General features: G+C 43.1%; 1 protein-coding gene across 1 annotated transcript; it reads right to left on the bottom strand.

The window, feature by feature from the left end:
• Positions 1-1,425: 1,425 nt before the first annotated feature.
• Positions 1,426-2,131, bottom strand: LOC119355866 (putative protein Brevis radix-like 5). Its single transcript, XM_037622754.1, has 2 exons — positions 2,051-2,131; positions 1,426-1,968 (listed from the first exon to the last, which is right to left on the bottom strand). Exons 1-2 carry the CDS (start codon positions 2,129-2,131, stop codon positions 1,426-1,428), a joined length of 624 nt encoding a protein of 207 aa, XP_037478651.1.
• Between the last annotated feature and the right edge of the window lie 17,425 nt (positions 2,132-19,556).

Below are 19,556 nucleotides of genomic sequence, written 5' to 3'. Positions count from 1 at the left end.
TACTTTTATTATAGCGGGGATGCATCGATGTATTTAGTCAGCATGTGCCTTATAAAATTAAGTCTTTTCTAAAAGATGAAGAAACAATAATAAAATGATGTCGACCCATTTTTTTATTTTCTAAAAGATGTTCCCATGCAATCCATCTGATGTCGTCATTGACGGGATAGCAATAAATCATTTGCTATGCCTACCGTCCCGACATTACATAGGTTCAAGCACAGATGGATCAACAACTCTTGGGCACACCATAGCCCAAGATCCAAGGTAATGTCATGTTGAATCCTTGCAGATAACACTAAAAGATCTAATATTTGATGATCTGTTCCATCTACTCGAAACTTAGCAATAGCAGGAATGGAAGGGAAACCAAGTGCCTGATGACAAGAGTTCTGATAACCTTGCGGCTGAGGCTGGGCTTGGGGCTCGGATGATTTAACAAATATGTGTGTTCCTTGCGGACTTTGAAATTCATGCTCATGTAGGGCCTACTCGCAAGCTAAATGGCCCATAGAGTGACCAAAACAGACACAAAAATTTATATGTGGCAGAGAATCCATCAGGAAGAAATCCAACATTTAGCATTTGGTCACTAGTTTGTTTCATCAACTCCACCAAGTCTTGATTTGCAAGAGCCTAGACACACAGAGATACGGTGCAATCCATCAAGAAAGCAATGTGGGATCATTCACCTACGGGATTAGGACAAGAATTGTCTAAATTGCATGAATCCTTTTTTAGTGCAGTAGCATGTACTAGCATAATTCCATTATTCCCTTTTCTTCACCTTGCAGTGCTGATTATGAGCATGGTATGTTTATCTGTAACCAGACCGAGGACATGGATGCGGGCAGAGCTTCAGAAGGAGTAGAAGCTGCGCAGCCTGTCCTTGTTCTCCTGCCACCACACCCTCGCCTTTACCTCGCCGAACTTCTCACGGCTGCAATGAAATGCAACACCAATTCAATCATTCTCAGTCCAATACCTACTAGCTAGCTTCACACCTCAATCTCTTCATCTTGGACATTGGTACCTGAGTTCGACGTGCCGGAGCTGCAGGGGGTGATCGGGGTAGGCCCGGACGGTGATGAACACGCCGGGCTCGTACTCCTCGACCCACTCGCTCCACGGCGTGTTCCTCTGGTGGTGGTCGCTGATGTCGCCCTCCTCCTCCTCCTCGTCTTCTTGGGCCGCCGGCGCCACCGCTTTAGGTGTCGAGGTCACTGTTGGTGGCGTTTTGCATCCTCCGAGGGTGTCGGGCGCGGTGACCAGGCCCAGTATCGGCGACCCCGCCGTGCCGCTCGACCTGCTCCCGCTGGACGGCTCGCCGGCCGCCATCGCATCATCCTGTGCCAACCAAATCCACCACAACACAAGCATTGCAATTCAGTCGGTCGAATCGAATCAAGCAAATGATCGATCAGATCAGGCGCAGCCGTGCGTGCATACCGGCAGCGCTTCTTCTTCGTCGGACTCGGACTGGCACGGGGTGGCAGGTGTGTCGTCGTTGCCATCGCCGTCGGACTGGGTTACAAGGCTGTAGAGCTCGACGATGCGGTCGTGGTTGTCCGCCCACCAGCTCTGCGCCGCCCAGTCGTCGAACAGCTCGTCCCGGAACCGCACCTTCCGGAGGCGGTTGGTGCCGTCGGGGCGCGGCGCCAGCGTCATCAGCACGCCCGGCTCCGGCTCCGCCACCCACTCGTCGGCGCCGTCGTCGCCCTTCTCAGCCGCATCGTCGTCGGCGTCCAGCGAAGGAGAGCAGCACTTGTCCCGGTCCTCCGTGTGCAGCAGATGATCATGCCGGCGGTCGTCCGCTTCGTCCTGCAGATGCGCCGGCGTGATCTTGGCCGACGTCAGCCCTGAACCATCCATGTAACGCTCATGGTCCGCCTCCTTCTGCTGCCTCCGCCGCGGCCGCGCATGACCGACACCCCCGGCCGCCTTCGCCTTGAGAGACATGGCCTTCATCTGAAAACACAAGAGAGACAGACTGATCAGCAGGCACGAAGCAAGCAATGCGCGCACGCAGATGCAGGCACGGGGTACGTACGTTCTTGGCCAAGCCCCTGACGACGCTGATGGACCTGGCGGCCCTGCTGTCGCCGGCGCCGCCACGGAAGCACGCGTGCATCTCGATCGCCGGCCTCTCCTCTCCTGGCCGGGACGAGTTGAAGTTGGATCGGGAAGAAGATGAAATTTTGAAACCAGGCAGGCTTGTGCGCATAGGCAGGCGCAGTTAATGCAGACGGCGTATTTCTTGGCTACGTTCGTGCGCGAGCTATACGGGCGGCGCGGGCGTTTCGGATTTCGAATCCCTGCTGCATGCTGCGGTCGAGAGGTTGGATTTCGGATTTCGAACGGCCAGGGTAGGAATGGGCCGGCCCATATAGAATTATGTTTTCTTTCTTTCCAAGAAGCACAGCGCGCGCGGAAGTAAATCAAAGCCAGTGCCTCCACGAGAAGTAAATTTGTGTTTCTTAGAGAAGCAAAGATATTATGTTTTTCTTTTTCTTTTTAAGAAGCACAGACATGCGACACAAATTTGTGTTTCTCATGGAAGCAAAAAACATGACTTTTTTTGTTCTTTCGGCGAAGCACAGATGTGCTTCTCGCGGAAACAAATCTATGCCTTCACAAGAAATACATATGTGCTTCTCATGGAAGCACACAAAAACAACATTTTTTAATTTTATTTTTAATTATGCATCAAAGATAAAATGTTCTCGTAACTTTGTGAAGTGTTTCAACCACTGTCTACGAGGCAATATTCATGTTTGGTCATAATAAAATATTCACTATGTTAAATAAATGTTCACTCGACTTCGAAAACTGGTTTCAATATTAAAAACTACTACATGCTAAATTTTTACTTTGTTCTAAGGAAAATCACAATCAAAAGGCAAAACCAGATAAATGACCTGTTAGTGCGCCCTCCTTTTTATTTGAATTGCGTGAAGTGTTTTAGGAGTACCTGTAAAAGTGTTATATGAGTAGATGGAATGGAAGAACTGAAACGCCTTGTTCGTTCCTTTGTAAGCTGGTTAATTAGATCTACTAGTAGAATGCCCGTGCGTTGTCACGGGCTCTTGAAATATTTCACACATACAAACAATATAACACAAACACAATTATTTAATAGCGGAAGTCCATTATTGCAATGTAATTGGATAACATAAAAGAAAAAATAACGAGATGTCCATGTAACAACTGAGTGATGTTCCAAATGAACATCTATTATAAAACTATTAATATCTAGATGATGCGCTTAAGAAATTCTTTCACAATATCAGGAAAGTTTCCTCTAGCTTCATTCCCACGATGTTTTAGTAAGTATAATAAAAAATGATTCCTCAATTCATTCCCATCCTGCAGAAACAAGACATGTAGTTAGTATGACAATTTCACGCCGAAGGTCTTAAAACATGTAACGCACAATACTCACCGCGCAAATCGGCTTCACATTTCTTTACCGTTCCACCAGAGCATAAAATGAAAAATAAAATAGCCAGACACATTCCTAAAAAAATTTAATTTAATAATATAAAAAATATAGTGATAACAAAAGTAAATACTCTTGTTATGAATTCATTACCCATCTACACTCGTTGGAACACCAAACGGAAATAAACGTTGCCATTTAGATATATCATAATTCCAACCAGACATCTTTATTTCGAGTGCTTCTTTGAAATCCCTTGCAAAACTTTTTAATTTCAGTGAATGCCTCAAGTTTTTATCCTCTGACGATTGTGATGTTTGAATAGGATCCATAATATATAGACGATGTGCCCCTTTATCGATGACGTACAATATGTATCGGCCGATGGATGCATAGGGAAGATAAATCTACAAGTGCAGTTATTAGAAACAACAACAAACCATCATAACAATGGACAAAATATTTTATTTACCTTATTGCAAGATGAGATGTCGTTCTCCATTCCAGGCCAACTATCAAATAATGTTGCCAATATCTGGATAGTTTCCTTCTCACAAAACTTCTGACCTCGTGTTGACTCTAGCATCATGGACTAAGTAAAAAAAGAAATATTGTTTAAACATGTTGATACTAATGGCACATAGAATGAAGAGTTACGATAACTTACATAAAATCGTAGATCCATGTAGTGTATAGGAGGGTCTGTGAACAATACTCCCTCATCACATGCCAGCATACGCACGGCAGTGTTGAAGCAATCATTGTCCATAGGCTGCTCCATCTTAAGTATGCACTGAAGTTTTTTAAAACTTAAGCTCATTGGATTGGGTGTGCAGCTCCGGACCCATACCTTCCTGTAATTTGGATGGTAAGAAGAACAATAATATACATCCGCATATTAAATATTGATACATGATGTTTACTCCAAACACCCGGCATCAATGATCGACATGATGTACTTGCAGAGGTCGGCAAGTATTTGACGTTGGTCCGTGGGAATGATAGTGACTGGGGCAGGACGTTTTTCTTCGACTACGTCAGGAGGATTATCCAGGATCTCGAAATCAGAATTAGCTAAAGTTTCTTCGCTGACAGGTTTATGGTATATGGGACATCCTTTTAGCAAATTAAGCTCTGAATCAAGCAAAATGACTGCTAATTTTTGACGAAAGTGTTTCATATCCTCCTAAAAAAATTTATACAAAAAAGTTATATAATATTTTCAGATAAAATAACGAAATAATGTATAAAAATGAAATACCTGGGTGAACTGGTCTGACAGTCCATGTGATGTCCAATATTCCATGTAATTCAGCATAAACAACCCACATGATACGCTATAATATTTGGTAAGTGTGCTTTAGAATATCACACAGATGAATCAAATAAACAAACCATTTTAACAATTGCTTACCCATCGGTTTGTATTGCCTCCTGAATTTGCTCTTCAACCGTCCATTCTGTAACATTGAGATCGGGCCACTTATCACCTCTGATAAACTCCGGACTCTGCTCTACAATTTTCAGCCATTTCTCGAGCCCCCGTAACTATCATATGAGAAATGTTAGGGATGAAGTCAAACAAAACATATGTTAAGATGAGTAAAAAAATAGATAGTTACCGTAGTAGCAAGGTCATTGCGTTTGACATTCTCACCAAGTGAGTCCAATACTTGGATCTCTCGTTTTTTGGCATTGGCGACTGCTAGATACCAATGGTAGCCCGGCATGTTTATCGGAATGAATAACCGGTGTAAATATCATACAAATCACAATCACAATTAGACATAATTATTAATAAATCATTAGACATAAGAACTAAATAAAAAAATCCATAAATATATGCATGGATATGAAGACAACAACTAACCATATCTTGTTGTAGATAATTATTAACATGACGCACAATGCGATGATATTTTGATGGGTCGATGTTTCTTTCACCGTCTTCTTTTATCTGGCCAGATACAAACGTGCTAATAATGTGTACCTTTTCACCCGCCCTGTCTTGTAGATGGTCGTGAGCAAGGATGCAATATATGTAAGCATTTATCACCTGTAAATAACATTTAGGATATATTTATATTTTATGATATTATATATTGTTCATATTATTGATTACAAAGTTTGTGCAATTGGTTTTACACCGTCATGTAAGAACATATCATTTTTTATAAGGCATTTCAAATCGTCGGTTGCTAACAAGGCATCTCCAATGTCCACGAACTGGGTATCCTTGCGGGCAGACTTTATTGATTCGATGACTGTAATATCTCTAGGGATACAAACATAGTCTGTCAAATTCATAAAAAGTGAGACAACTTAGTTAAAGAAAATGAGCCAAATTAGTTGAATACAAAAGGCAATATCACAAAAATAAGATCGATAATAATATAAACATATACCTAGTGGGATAACACGCAAATTAGCATCTTTTTTGGTTTGTTATGAGATATAACCTCTTCGACGTTATTATGTTGTGAATATCCGGCCCCTTCCTTCGACGTTGCATCTGAAACCTCCATGTATTCTTTCTGTGCATCTCCAATGCCCATATCCATGTCTCCTATATTCTGATTAAACAAGAATATAAATAGACCATTCATATTATCATCTATAATATACATACAGAGTAAGGTTAGCTATATGCACCTCTTCTCATGGTGTTTCAGTGTGGACTGTCACCATTACATCAGTGCGTATGTCGGAACCCATCACTTTATATCTATGCTGAAATATAAATAGGATTTTTGTATGCATCATATAATAAAAAATGAAACAATCTAAATAAAGAATAAAAAGTTTAGGAAAAAAATATAAACAAAAAAATCAGAGATAAAGGAAAAGAAAATAAACAAAAAACACATCAATTATATATTTGTGTAATATAAGTTGAACAATTTTTTAATATATATTTCAATTTTTTTGTTTTATACAATTAACAAATTTAAAAAACACAGTGTTTATATATTCACTTAACATTTTACAATAAATGTTGAACAATTTTGTAATGGACGATGAACTTTTCAAAAAAACATGAACATTTCCTTAATACCGTTGAACACTTTTGTGACATGCAGTGAACTCTGTATATTATAATAAAAACCAAACATTATAAATAAAGAATAAAAGAGTATAGGGAAAAAATTTAAACATAACAAAAAGAGAAAAAGAGAAAAAAAAAATAAAATCTTCCTAAATATAATGATTATATATTTTTGTAATATAAGTTGAACAAATTTTTAATACATATTTCGAATTTTTGTAATATACAGTTACCAAATTTAAGAAACACAATGATTATATATTCGTTGAACATTTTATAATAAATGTTGAACAATTTTGTAATGGATGATGAACTGTTTTAAAAAACCATGAATATTTCATTAATATTATTGAACACTTTTGTGACATGCAACGAACGCTGTATATTATAATTAAAACAAATTAGTTTAACTAAAAAATAAAAAAGAATAGGAAATAAAATATAAACAGAAACCCAAAAAAATAAAGGGAAAAAGGAAAAGAAAACAGCAAAAAAAACACCATGCTCGTCACGACGGGCCTATTGCGCGGCCCGCCAGCACGGCCCACCTGGCACGCAGGCCTCTAGGGCGGCAGCAGAACTAAAACGACGCACCGTCGCCCATTCCCCTCCCCCCGCCGCATTCTACCTAACATACCTTATCCTCTCGTCTCGCTCACTCTCTCATCTCCTCTTGTCTCACTCACACAAACCCTCTCGCCCTTTCCCCTCCCCCCGCCGCATCGCCGCCCGCGTCGACGAGCAGGAAGACCCACTCTCCCGCCCGCCGGCCACCACATCGGTCTCCTGCATGCACTGACCTTGGGGCTGCCTGCTGTGGACTGCGCAACCGAGCGCGACGGACGGGGCGCGCTTCCTGGAGCACCTGCGGGTGATGGATGCGGTCCCGTTCCGGTCGGATCCACGGCGGCGCTACTCTCCGGCGATGTCGCAGCTAGATCCACAGCGACGTGTCACTATCTGCAACGACACAACTCCGGTAAGCCACTACCCATGCCTCACAAATCCATTCAACGCGGGCTGCTTAGATCTGCCCCTCCTCGTCTTCTTAGCCACTGAACTCATTCTTTGTTCTCTCTGTGCCGCGGCGCCATGAGCAAACCTCACATGCACGGCGAGGACGACGACTGCTTGCCGACGCCGACGCCCTCGGCAAGGAGGGATGACATGCACATGCACTCAGCACGGATCCACGATGGCGCTCCTCTCCAGCGATGTCGCCGGTGGATCCGAGGAGTTGCGTCCAGATCTGCAACGCCACAGCTCCGGTACGACACTCCCCATGGCAGATCCGCCCCCTCCTAGTCTTCTTCGAATGTTTCTAGCGTGCTGATGTGGTTCTCTATTCTATCTGTGGCGCGGGGCGGTGACCAAACCTCGCATGCACGGCGAGGACGACGACTGCTTGCCGACGCCGCCGCCCTCGGCGAGGAGGGATGACATGCACAAGAACTCAGCACGTTGTGCGCCGACCGACACGCCGCGGGGACACAGCCACCTCAACCAACTGCGCTTCTGACCACCCCTCCACATCCCCACCGCTCCAGCCGGCCGGCCACAGGACATCGCTCTGTGCCCGCGTCATGCTGCTGCACCCCTCGGCAGCAACTCCGGATCCCGCTTATCTGATGGTAAGCAAATTAATCCTTAATCTGTGGCAGCATCTCTGCATCCTTAGATCTATTTTATAGGTTTTGTGCAGATGTTGAACTGAATATTGAGCATTTTAGTTTCCATATGTTTGTGTAGATGCTTGCTAGATGTTAGCTAGGGTTTCTGCTGATGTTTGCTAGATGTTTGCTAGGGTTTTTGGAGATGTTTGCTAGAACCTTGAGCATTATTATAGGGTTTGTGCAGATGTTTGCTACAACTTTGAGCATTCTTTTTCAATATGTTGCAGACCGTCTTGCTGTGCATGACGGATAACAGAAGACATTGACCTTTTATAGAAGGGGTACAGCTGTGCGCCTTTCATGCACCTGTTGCTAGGTTTGGTGTATGTTTTTACTTAACTTTCTGAGAAATCCTTTCTTGGTCAGTTTCTTATCATCGGTAATGCTTTCGGATTAAAATAAGAAGCGCATAGCTCTTGCACATTATCTAAAAACTATGTTATCAAATACCCTAAGATGTTCAGAAAACAAGTCATGAACCAATGGAGGTTAAACTATCTTAGATTGTGGTGTGGCATATAATTAGCTTATGCAGAATCAATTGCTTTGATTTGAATTTATGCAAATTTACCAAATTATCACAAAAGTACACTCCCAAGAAAAGTTATCACCTGAGCAGGCATTATTTGGCATGCATATCTCAAAGTAACATGTTTAATGATTTCCTATTATTAGCCACTGCTATTACGAACCAGACCCACTTGTGAAGGCCACATTAACATTTGCAGGAGCAGCACTGGCACCTATTGCCCTGCTGTACTGATGCGGGCCAGAGCGAACTGGGATGCATGTGGCGATGAGAGGATGTATATGTCAGCTCCCTCACCTTCAACATGTCGATTATATATGAGGGCTTCTTCTTATTTTTGCTTCTCCAATTTTAATTTTTATTATCCATGTGGAAAAAGATTTTAGGTTGTGTCCTCTCTTTTCATTTAATGCTCAGCCATGTCCTCTTGCGATTCAAAGTTATCCATATTGACAGCTCCTATTATTAATGTGGGTGCTTTACTCTTCATATTTTGATGCCTATGCATTTTACTGGAAATGTAGTATGGAGGACAAAAATTCTTCATGTCAAAGTAACCGTAGTAGAACTAAGCTTAGGATAACCTATTTTTATGTGTGCTTTATTTTTAATTTCTAGCAGTGCATAATTGTTGTTTGTGAATTTTAGGATTGAATTAAACTAAACCCAAACAGATTAGCCCCTGATTTTAATTTTCTAGCAGCGTATAATTGAGGGACTGTTATCTTTCAATGCAAGCTTGCCTGTCATTTTATTAGCAATTATTATGTATGTGTTTTTGTTTTTTTGTTTTTGATGATGTCACTTTTAGTTAGTAGCATATTATGCAGTTACCATAGCATGGTTAACAAACTTAAACGGGCGTTCGACTACTTCGTTTACTATTATACAGGCCTTCACAAATAAATACGAGCTCTTAATTATTCCACTCAATCATGTAGTGACTTAGCACAAACATGAACTGCTATGAGGTCTGCTAAGTTTGATACTTCTTAGCATAGTGGTTGTCACTGGATGTTTGGCCGATTAATTGTAGATGGAACTATTATGGGATCTGGATCATGTTTTTTAATTGTTTTAGCTAAGTCACTACTATTTTAATTAAGGTAGTTATGGATAATTAGTTCACACATATTAAATTGATATGATCCATCCCATGCCGCGGCAGATATTGGGGCGGCCTCACCGGTCCTCTCCACCCCCACCAGCAGCTCGGCCATCTCCACTCCCCCCGCCGCATGGTCGCGCGCGTTGACCGTGTGACTCCGCCCACAGACGACCTACCTGTGCGGCCAGGGGATCCGACGAGCTGTGTGCAGCGCAACCAACGGGTAACGTGAAGGAAATATGCCCTAGAGGAAATAATAAAGTCATTATTTATTTCCTTATAATCATGATAAATGTTTATTATTCATGCTAGAATTGTATTAACCGGAAACATAATACATGTGTGAATACATAGACAAACAAAGTGTCACTAGTATGCCTCTACTTGACTAGCTCGTTAATCAAAGATGGTTATGTTTCCTAACCATGAACAATGAGTTGTTATTTGATTAACGGGATCACATCATTAAGAGAATGATCTGATTGACATGACCCATTCCATTAGCTTAGCACCCGATCGTTTAGTATGTTGCTATTGCTTTCTTCATGACTTATACATGTTCCTATAACTATGAGATTATGCAACTCCCGTTTACTGGAGGAACACTTTGGGTACTACCAAACGTCACAACGTAACTGGGTGATTATAAAGGAGTACTACAGGTGTCTCCAAAGGTACATGTTGGGTTGGCGTATTTCGAGATTAGGGTTTGTCACTCCGATTGTCGGAGAGGTATCTCTGGGCCCTCTCGGTAATGCACATCACTTAAGCCTTGCAAGCATTGCAACTAATAAGTTAGTTGCGGGATGATGTATTACAGAACGAGTAAAGAGACTTGCCGGTAACGAGATTGAACTAGGTATTTGGAATACCGACGATCGAATCTCGGGCAAGTAACATACCGATGACAAAGGGAACGACGTATGTTGTTATGCGGTCTGACCGATAAAGATCTTCGTAGAATATGTAGGAGCCAATATGGGCATCCAGGTCCTGCTATTGGTTATTGACCAGAGACGTGTCTCGGTCATGTCTACATTGTTCTCAAACCCGTAGGGTCCGCACGCTTAAGGTTACGATGACAGTTATATTATGAGTTTATGCATTTTGATGTACCGAAGGTTGTTCGGAGTCCCGGATGTGATCACGGACATGACGAGGAGTCTCGAAATGGTCGAGACATAAAGATTGATATATTGGAAGCATATGTTTGGATATCAGAAATGTTACGGGTGAAATCGGGATTTTATCGGAGTACCGGGAGGTTACCGGAACCCCCCGGGAGCTATATGGGCCTTAGTGGGCTTTAGTGGAAAAGAGAAGGGGCATCCCAAGATGGGCCGCGCGTCTCCCCCCTCCCCTAGTCCTATTAGGACAAGGAGAGGTGGCCGGCCCCCCCTCTCTCTTTTCCCCCTCCGCGAATCCTATTCCAACTAGGATTGGGGGGGGGGGGAATCCTACTCCCAGAGGGAGTAGGACTCTCCTGGCGCACCCTCCTTGGCCGGCCAGCCTCCCCCCTTAGTCCTTTATATAAAGAGGCAGGGGTACCCCAGAGACACACAAGTTGATCCACGTGATCTATTCCTTAGCCGTGTGCGGCGCCCCCAGCTACCATAGTCCTCGATAATATTGTAGCGGTGCTTAGGCGAAGCCCTGCAGCAGTAGCACGTCAAGATCGTCACCACGCCGTCGTGCTGACGGAACTCTTCCCCGACACTTTGCTGGATCGGAGTCCGGGGATCGTCATCGAGCTGAACGTGTGCTAGAACTCGGAGGTGCTGTAGTTTCGGTGCTTGATCGGTCGGATCATGAAGACGTACGACTACATCAACCAAACGCTTCTGTTGTTGATCTACTAGGTATGTAGATCATACTCTCCCCTCTTGTTGCTATGCATCACATGATCTTGCGTGTGCGTAGGAAATTTTTGAAATTACTACGAAACCCAACAGTGGCATCCGAGCCTAGGTTTTATATGTTGATGTTATATGCACGAGTACAACACAAGTGAGTTGTGGGCGATATAAGTCATACTGCCTACCAGCATGTCATACTTTGGTTCGGTGGTATTGTTGGATGAAGCGGCCCAGACCGACATTACGCGTACGCTTACGCGAGACCGGTTCTCCCGACGTGCTTTGCACAGAGGTGGCTTGTGGGTGACAGTTTCTCCAACTTTAGTTGAACCGAGTATGGCTACGCCCGGTCCTTGCGAAGGTTAAAACGGAGTCAAATTGACAAACTATCGTTGTGGTTTTGATGCGTAGGTGAGATTGGTTCTTACTTAATCCCGTAGCAGCCACGTAAAACTTGCAACAACAAAGTAGAGGACGTCTAACTTGTTTTTGCAGGGCATGTTGTGATGTGATATGGTCAAGGCATGATGCTGAATTTTATTGTATGAGATGATCATGTTTTGTAACCGAGTTATCGGCAACCGGCAGGAGCCATATGGTTGTCGCTTTATTGTATGCAATGCAATCGCGATGTAATGCTTTACTTTATCACTAAACGGTAGCGATAGTCGTGGAAGCATAAGCTTGGCGAGACGACAACGATGCTACGATGGAGATCAAGGTGTCACGCCGATGACGATGGTGATCACGACGGTGCTTCGGAGATGGAGATCACAAGCACAAGATGATGATGGCCATATCATATCACTTATATTGATTGCATGTGATGTTTATCTTTTATGCATCTTATCTTGCTTTGATTGACGGTAGCATTATAAGATGATCTCTCACTAAATTATCAAGTAGTGTTCTCCCTGAGTATGCACCGTTGTGAAAGTTCTTCGTGCTGAGACACCACGTGATGATCGGGTGTGATAGGTTCTACGTTCAAATACAACGGGTGCAAAACAGTTGCACACGCGGAATACTCAATTTAAACTTGACGAGCCAAGCATATACAGATATGGCCTCGGAACACGAAGACCGAAAGGTCGAGCGTGAATCATATAGTAGATATGATCAACATAAAGATGTTCACCAATGAAACTACTCCATCTCACGTGATGATCGGACATGGTTTAGTTGATTTGGATCACGTGATCACTTAGAGGATTAGAGGGATGTCTATCTAAGTGGGAGTTCTTAAGTAATATGATTAATTGAACCTAAATTTATCATGAACTTAGTCCCTGATAGTATCTTGCTTGTTTATGTTGATTGTAGATAGATGGCTCGTGCTGTTGTTCCATTGAATTTTAATGCATTCCTTGAGAAAGCAAAGTTGAAAGATGATGGTAGCAATTACACGGACTGGGTCCGTAACTTGAGGATTATCCTCATTGCTGCATAGAAGAATTACGTCCTGGAAGCACCGCTGGGTGCCAGGCCTGCTGCTGGAGCAACACCAGATGTTATGAACGTCTGGCAGAGCAAAGCTGATGACTACTCGATAGTTCAGTGTGCCATGCTTTACGGCTTAGAATCGGGACTTCAACGATGTTTTGAACGTCATGGAGCATATGAGATGTTCCAAGAGTTGAAGTTAATATTTCAAGCAAATGCCCGGATTGAGAGATATGAAGTCTCCAATAAGTTCTATAGCTGCAAGATGGAGGAGAACAGTTCTGTCAGTGAGCATATACTCAAAATGTCTGGGTATAATAATCACTTGATTCAATTGGGAGTTAATCTTCCAGATGATTGCGTCATTGACAGAATTCTCCAATCACTGCCACCAAGCTACAAGAGCTTCATGATGAACTATAATATGCAAGGGATGAACAAGACTATTCCCGAGCTCTTCGCGATGCTAAAAGCTGCGAAGGTAGAAATTAAGAAGGAGCATCAAGTGTTGATGGTCAACAAGACCACTAGTTTCAAGAAAAAGGGCAAAGGGAAGAAGAAGGGGAACTTCAAAAAGAACGGCAAGCAAGTTGCTACTCAAGAGAAGAAACCCAAACCTGGACCTAAGCCTGAAACTGAGTGCTTCTATTGCAAGCAGACTGGTCACTGGAAAAAAGCGGAACTGCCCCAAGTATTTGGCGGATAAGAAGGATGGCAAGGTGAACAAAGGTATATGTGATATACATGTTATTGATGTGTACCTTACCAATGCTCGCAGTAGCACCTGGGTATTTGATACTGGTTCTGTTGCTAATATTTGCAACTCGAAACAGGAACTACGGATTAAGCGAAGATTGGCTAAGGACGAGGTGACGATGCGCGTGGGAAACGGTTCCAAAGTCGATGTGATCGCGGTCGGCACGCTACCTCTACATCTACCTTCGGGATTAGTATTAGACCTAAATAATTGTTATTTGGTGCCAGCGTTAAGCATGAACATTATATCTGGATCTTGTTTAATGCAAGACGGTTATTCATTTAAATCAGAGAATAATGGTTGTTCTATTTATATGAGTAATATCTTTTATGGTCATGCACCCTTAAAGAGTGGTCTATTCTTATTGAATCTCGAGAGTAATGATACACATATTCATAATGTTGAAGCCAAAAGATGCAGAGTTGATAATGATAGTGCAACTTATTTGTGGCACTACCGTTTGGGTCATATCGGTGTAAAGCGCATGAAGAAACTCCATACTGATGGGCTTTTGGAACCACTTGATTATGAATCGCTTGGTACTTGCGAACCGTGCCTCATGGGCAAGATGACTACAACACTATTCTCCGGTACTATGGAGAGAGCAACAGATTTGTTGGAAATCATACATACAGATGTATGTGGTCCGATGAATATTGAAGCTCGTGGCGGATATCGTTATTTTCTCACCTTCACAGATGATTTAAGCAGATACGGGTATATCTACTTAATGAAACATAAGTCTGAAACATTTGAAAAGTTCAAAGAATTTCAGAGTGAAGTGGAAAATCATCGTAACAAGAAAATAAAGTTTCTACGATCTGATCGTGGAGGAGAATATTTGAGTTACGAGTTTGGTGTACATTTGAAAAATTGTGGAATAGTTTCGCAACTCACGCCACCCGGAACACCACAGCGTAATGGTGTGTCCGAATGTCGCAATCGTACTTTACTAGATATGGTGCGATCTATGATGTCTCTTACTGATTTACCGCTATCGTTTTGGGGATACACTCTAGAGACAGCTGCATTCACGTTAAATAGGGCACCATCAAAATCCGTTGAGACGACGCCTTATGAACTGTGGTTTGGCAAGAAACCAAAGTTGTCGTTTCTAAAAGTTTGGGGCTGCGATGCTTATGTGAAAAGGCTTCAACCTAATAAGCTCGAACCCAAATTGGAGAAATGTGTCTTCATAGGATATCCAAAGGAAACTATTGGATACACCTTCTATCACAGATCCGAAGGCAAGACTTTTGTTGCTAAATTCGGAAACTTTCTAGAGAAGGAGTTTCTCTCGAAAGAAGTGAGTGGGGAGGAAAGTAGAACTTGACGAGGTAACTGTACCTACTCCCTTATTGGAAAGTAGTACATCACAGAAAACTGTTTCTGCGACACCTACACCAGTTAGCGAGGAAGCTAATGATGATGATCATGAAACTTCAGAACAAGATACTACTGAACCTCGTAGATCAACCAGAGTAAGATCCGCGCCAGAGTGGTACAGTAATCCTGTTCTGGAAGTCATGCTACTAGATCATGATGAACCTACGAACTATGAAGAAGCGATGGTGAGCCCAGATTCCGCAAAGTGGCTTGAAGCCATGAAATCTGAGATGGGATCCATGTATGAGAACAAAGTATGGACTTTGGTTGACTTGCGCGATGATCGGCAAGCAATTGAGAATAAATGGATCTTCAAGACGAAGACTGACGCCGACGATAATATTACTGTCTACAAAGCTCGACTTGTCGCAAAAGGTTTTCGGCAAGTTCAAGGGATTGACTACGATGAGACCTTCTCACCCATAGCGATGCTTAAGTCTGTCCAAATCATGTTAGCAATTGCCGCATTTTATGATTATGAAATTTGGCAGATGGATGTCAAAACTGCATTCCTGAATGGATTTCTGGAAGAAGAGTTGTATATGATGCAACCAGAAGGTTTTGTCGATCCAAAGGGAGCTAACAAAGTGTGCAAGCTCCAGCAATCCATTTATGGACTGGTGCAAGCCTCTTGGAGTTGGAATAAACATTTTGATAGTGTGATCAAAGCATTTGGTTTTATACAGACTTTTGGAGAAGCCTGTATTTACAAGAAAGTGAGTGGGAGCTCTGTAGCATTTCTGATATTATATGTGGATGACATATCACTAATTGGAAATGATGTAGAATTTCTGGATAGCATAAAGGGATACTTAAATAAAAGTTTTTCTATGAAAGACCTCGGTGAAGCTGCTTACATATTAGGCATTAAGATCTATAGAGATAGATCAAGACGCTTAATTGGACTTTCACAAACCACATACCTTGACAAAATTTTGAAGAAGTTCAAAATGGATCAAGCAAAGAAAGGGTTCTTGCCTGTGTTACAAGGTGTGAAGTTGAGTAAGACTCAATGCCCGACCACTACAGAAGATAGAGAGAATATGAAAGATGTTCCCTATGCATCAGCCATAGGATCTATCATGTATGCAATGTTGTGTACCAGACCTGATGTGTGCCTTGCTATAAGTCTAGCAGGGAGGTACCAAAGTAATCCAGGAGTGGATCACTGGACAGCGGTCAAGAACATCCTGAAATACCTGAAAAGGACTAAGGATATGTTTCTCATATATGGAGGTGACAAAGAACTCATCGTAAAAGGTTACGTTGATGCAAGCTTTGACACTGATCCGGACGATTCTAAATCGCAAACCGGATACGTGTTTACATTAAACGGTGCGGCTGTAAGTTGGTGCAGTTCTAAACAAAGCGTTGTAGCGGGATCTACATGTGAAGCGGAGTACATAGCTGCTTCGGAAGCAGCAAATGAAGGAGTCTGGATGAAGGAGTTCATATCCGATCTAGGTGTCATACCTAGTGCATCGGGTCCAATGAAAATCTTTTGTGACAATACTGGTGCAATTGCCTTGGCAAAGGAATCCAGATTTCACAAGAGAACCAAGCACATCAAGAGACGCTTCAATTCCATCCGGGATCTAGTCCAGGTGGGAGACATAGAGATTTGCAAGATACATATGGATCTGAATATTGCAGACTCGTTGACTAAGCCTCTTCCACGAGCAAAACATGATCAGCACCAAGGCTCCATGGGTGTTAGAATCATTACTATGTAATCTAGATTATTGACTCTAGTGCAAGTGGGAGACTGAAGGAAATATGCCCTAGAGGCAATAATAAAGTTATTATTTATTTCCTTATAATCATGATAAATGTTTATTATTCATGCTAGAATTGTATTAACCGGAAACATAATACATGTGTGAATACATAGACAAACAAAGTGTCACTAGTATGCCTCTACTTGACTAGCTCGTTAATCAAAGATGGTTATGTTTCCTAACCATGAACAATGAGTTGTTATTTGATTAACAGGATCACATCATTAAGAGAATGATCTGATTGACATGACCCATTCCATTAGCTTAGCACCCGATCGTTTAGTATGTTGCTATTGCTTTCTTCATGACTTATACATGTTCCTATAACTATGAGATTATGCAACTCCCGTTTACCGGAGGAACACTTTGGGTACTACCAAACGTCACAACGTAACTGGGTGATTATAAAGGAGTACTACAGGTGTCTCCAAAGGTACATGTTGGGTTGGCGTATTTCGAGATTAGGATTTGTCACTCCGATTGTCGGAGAGGTATCTTTGGGCCCTCTCGGTAATGCACATCACTTAAGCCTTGCAAGCATTGCAACTAATAAGTTAGTTGCGGGATGATGTATTACAGAACGAGTAAAGAGACTTGCCGGTAACGAGATTGAACTAGGTATTTGGAATACCGACGATTGAATCTCGGGCAAGTAACATACCGATGACAAAGGGAACGACGTATGTTGTTATGCGGTCTGACCGATAAAGATCTTCGTAGAATATGTAGGAGTCAATATGGGCATCCAGGTCCCGCTATTGGTTATTGACCGGAGACGTGTCTCGGTCATGTCTACATTGTTCTCGAACCCGTAGGGTCCGCACGCTTAAGGTTACGATGACAGTTATATTATGAGTTTATGCATTTTGATGTACCGAAGGTTGTTCGGAGTCCCGGATGTGATCACGGACATGACGAGGAGTCTCGAAATGGTCGAGACATAAAGATTGATATATTGGAAGCCTATGTTTGGATATCGGAAATGTTCCGGGTGAAATCGGGATTTTACCGGAGTACCGGGAGGTTACCGGAACCCCCCGGGAGCTATATGGGCCTTAGTGGGCTTTAGTGGAAAAGAGAAGGGGCAGCCCAAGATGGGCCGCGCGCCTGCCCCCTCCCCTAGTCCTATTAGGACAAGGAGAGGTGGCCGGCCCCCCTCTCTCTTTTCCCCCTCCGCGAATCCTATTCCAACTAGGATTGGGGGGGGGGGGGGAATCCTACTCCCAGAGGGAGTAGGACTCTCCTGGCGCACCCTCCTTGGCCGGCCAGCCTCCCCCCTTAGTCCTTTATATACAGAGGCAGGGGCACCCCAGAGACACACAAGTTGATCCAAGTGATCTATTCCTTAGCCGTGTGCGGCGCCCCCAGCCACCATAGTCCTCGATAATATTGTAGCGGTGCTTAGGCGAAGCCCTGCAGCAGTAGCACGTCAAGATCGTCACCACGCCGTCGTGCTGACGGAACTCTTCCCCGACACTTTGCTGGATCAGAGTCCGGGGATCGTCATCGAGCTGAACGTGTGCTAGAACTCGGAGGTGCCGTAGTTTCGGTGCTTGATCGGTCGGATCGTGAAGACGTACGACTACATCAACCAAACGCTTCCGTTGTTGATCTACTAGGTATGTAGATCATACTCTCCCCTCTTGTTGCTATGCATCACATGATCTTGCGTGTGCGTAGGAAATTTTTGAAATTACTACGAAACCCAACATAACGGTCGCAGCGAGCTCAATGAAACGGGATCGGGTGCTCGGTTCGGTCCAGTTCCTATCGCATCCGCGGCGGTGTTCGTCTCCTCGATCTGCATCGCCAGTAGCTCCGGTATGTCGCCCCCCTTCTTGATCCCGCCCCTCTCGTCCTCTTCTTCTTCCTTTATATAATGGTTTGATGTGGTTCCTCTTTCCTGATGAGCCGAGGCGCCGTGACCCGGCCTCACAGCCACGGGAAGGAGCAACGACTCCCCAACTCTGCGGCATGGTGTGGTTGGCCAGTTCGTCACCAAGTCCCCAACGCTGTCACCAGCCGGACCTACTACGGTGCTAAGATGAGTCTTCCTCTATAAAAGCTTCTGTTCAAATTATAATGGATCTATTATTCTAACCAGCAAGCAATTTAAGTAGCAAGTTCGTTTCTCGATTGTTAGTTGTATCATTGTCTGCCAACACTGACACTAATTGACAAACAACCATGACCATCAATTTAATTTAATTTTTTAGTTTCCAACTATTTTTCCAGCCAAGGCTCAATATATACTCTGCTATGAAACTTACCTACGACCATGACTTGACTCTTGGTTGTGAATTATAAATGGAGAACATGCAGCCAATCTTTTTGAATGAATTTGCTCATGATTTGTCTGGTTATTGTTCACTATGGGTGCATGGCTATTTTTGGGTTTGAGCCTTAGGCATGCAACAATGAGATATATTTGGATTATCTTGTTGACTACATAATCCGAAATCATTCATCAATTTTGATCCTAAATCTTATCACAATACTTTTGATACAACAAAAATTATTTCAACTTGCCATGTGGAAAAT

The sequence above is a fragment of the Triticum dicoccoides genome, chromosome 1A (assembly GCF_002162155.2).
Source record: "Triticum dicoccoides isolate Atlit2015 ecotype Zavitan chromosome 1A, WEW_v2.0, whole genome shotgun sequence".
Taxonomy (NCBI): Eukaryota; Viridiplantae; Streptophyta; class Magnoliopsida; order Poales; family Poaceae; genus Triticum; species Triticum dicoccoides.
The sequence above is the reverse complement of the archived record's forward strand: the minus strand, read 5'-3'. Positions and strand labels throughout refer to the sequence as shown.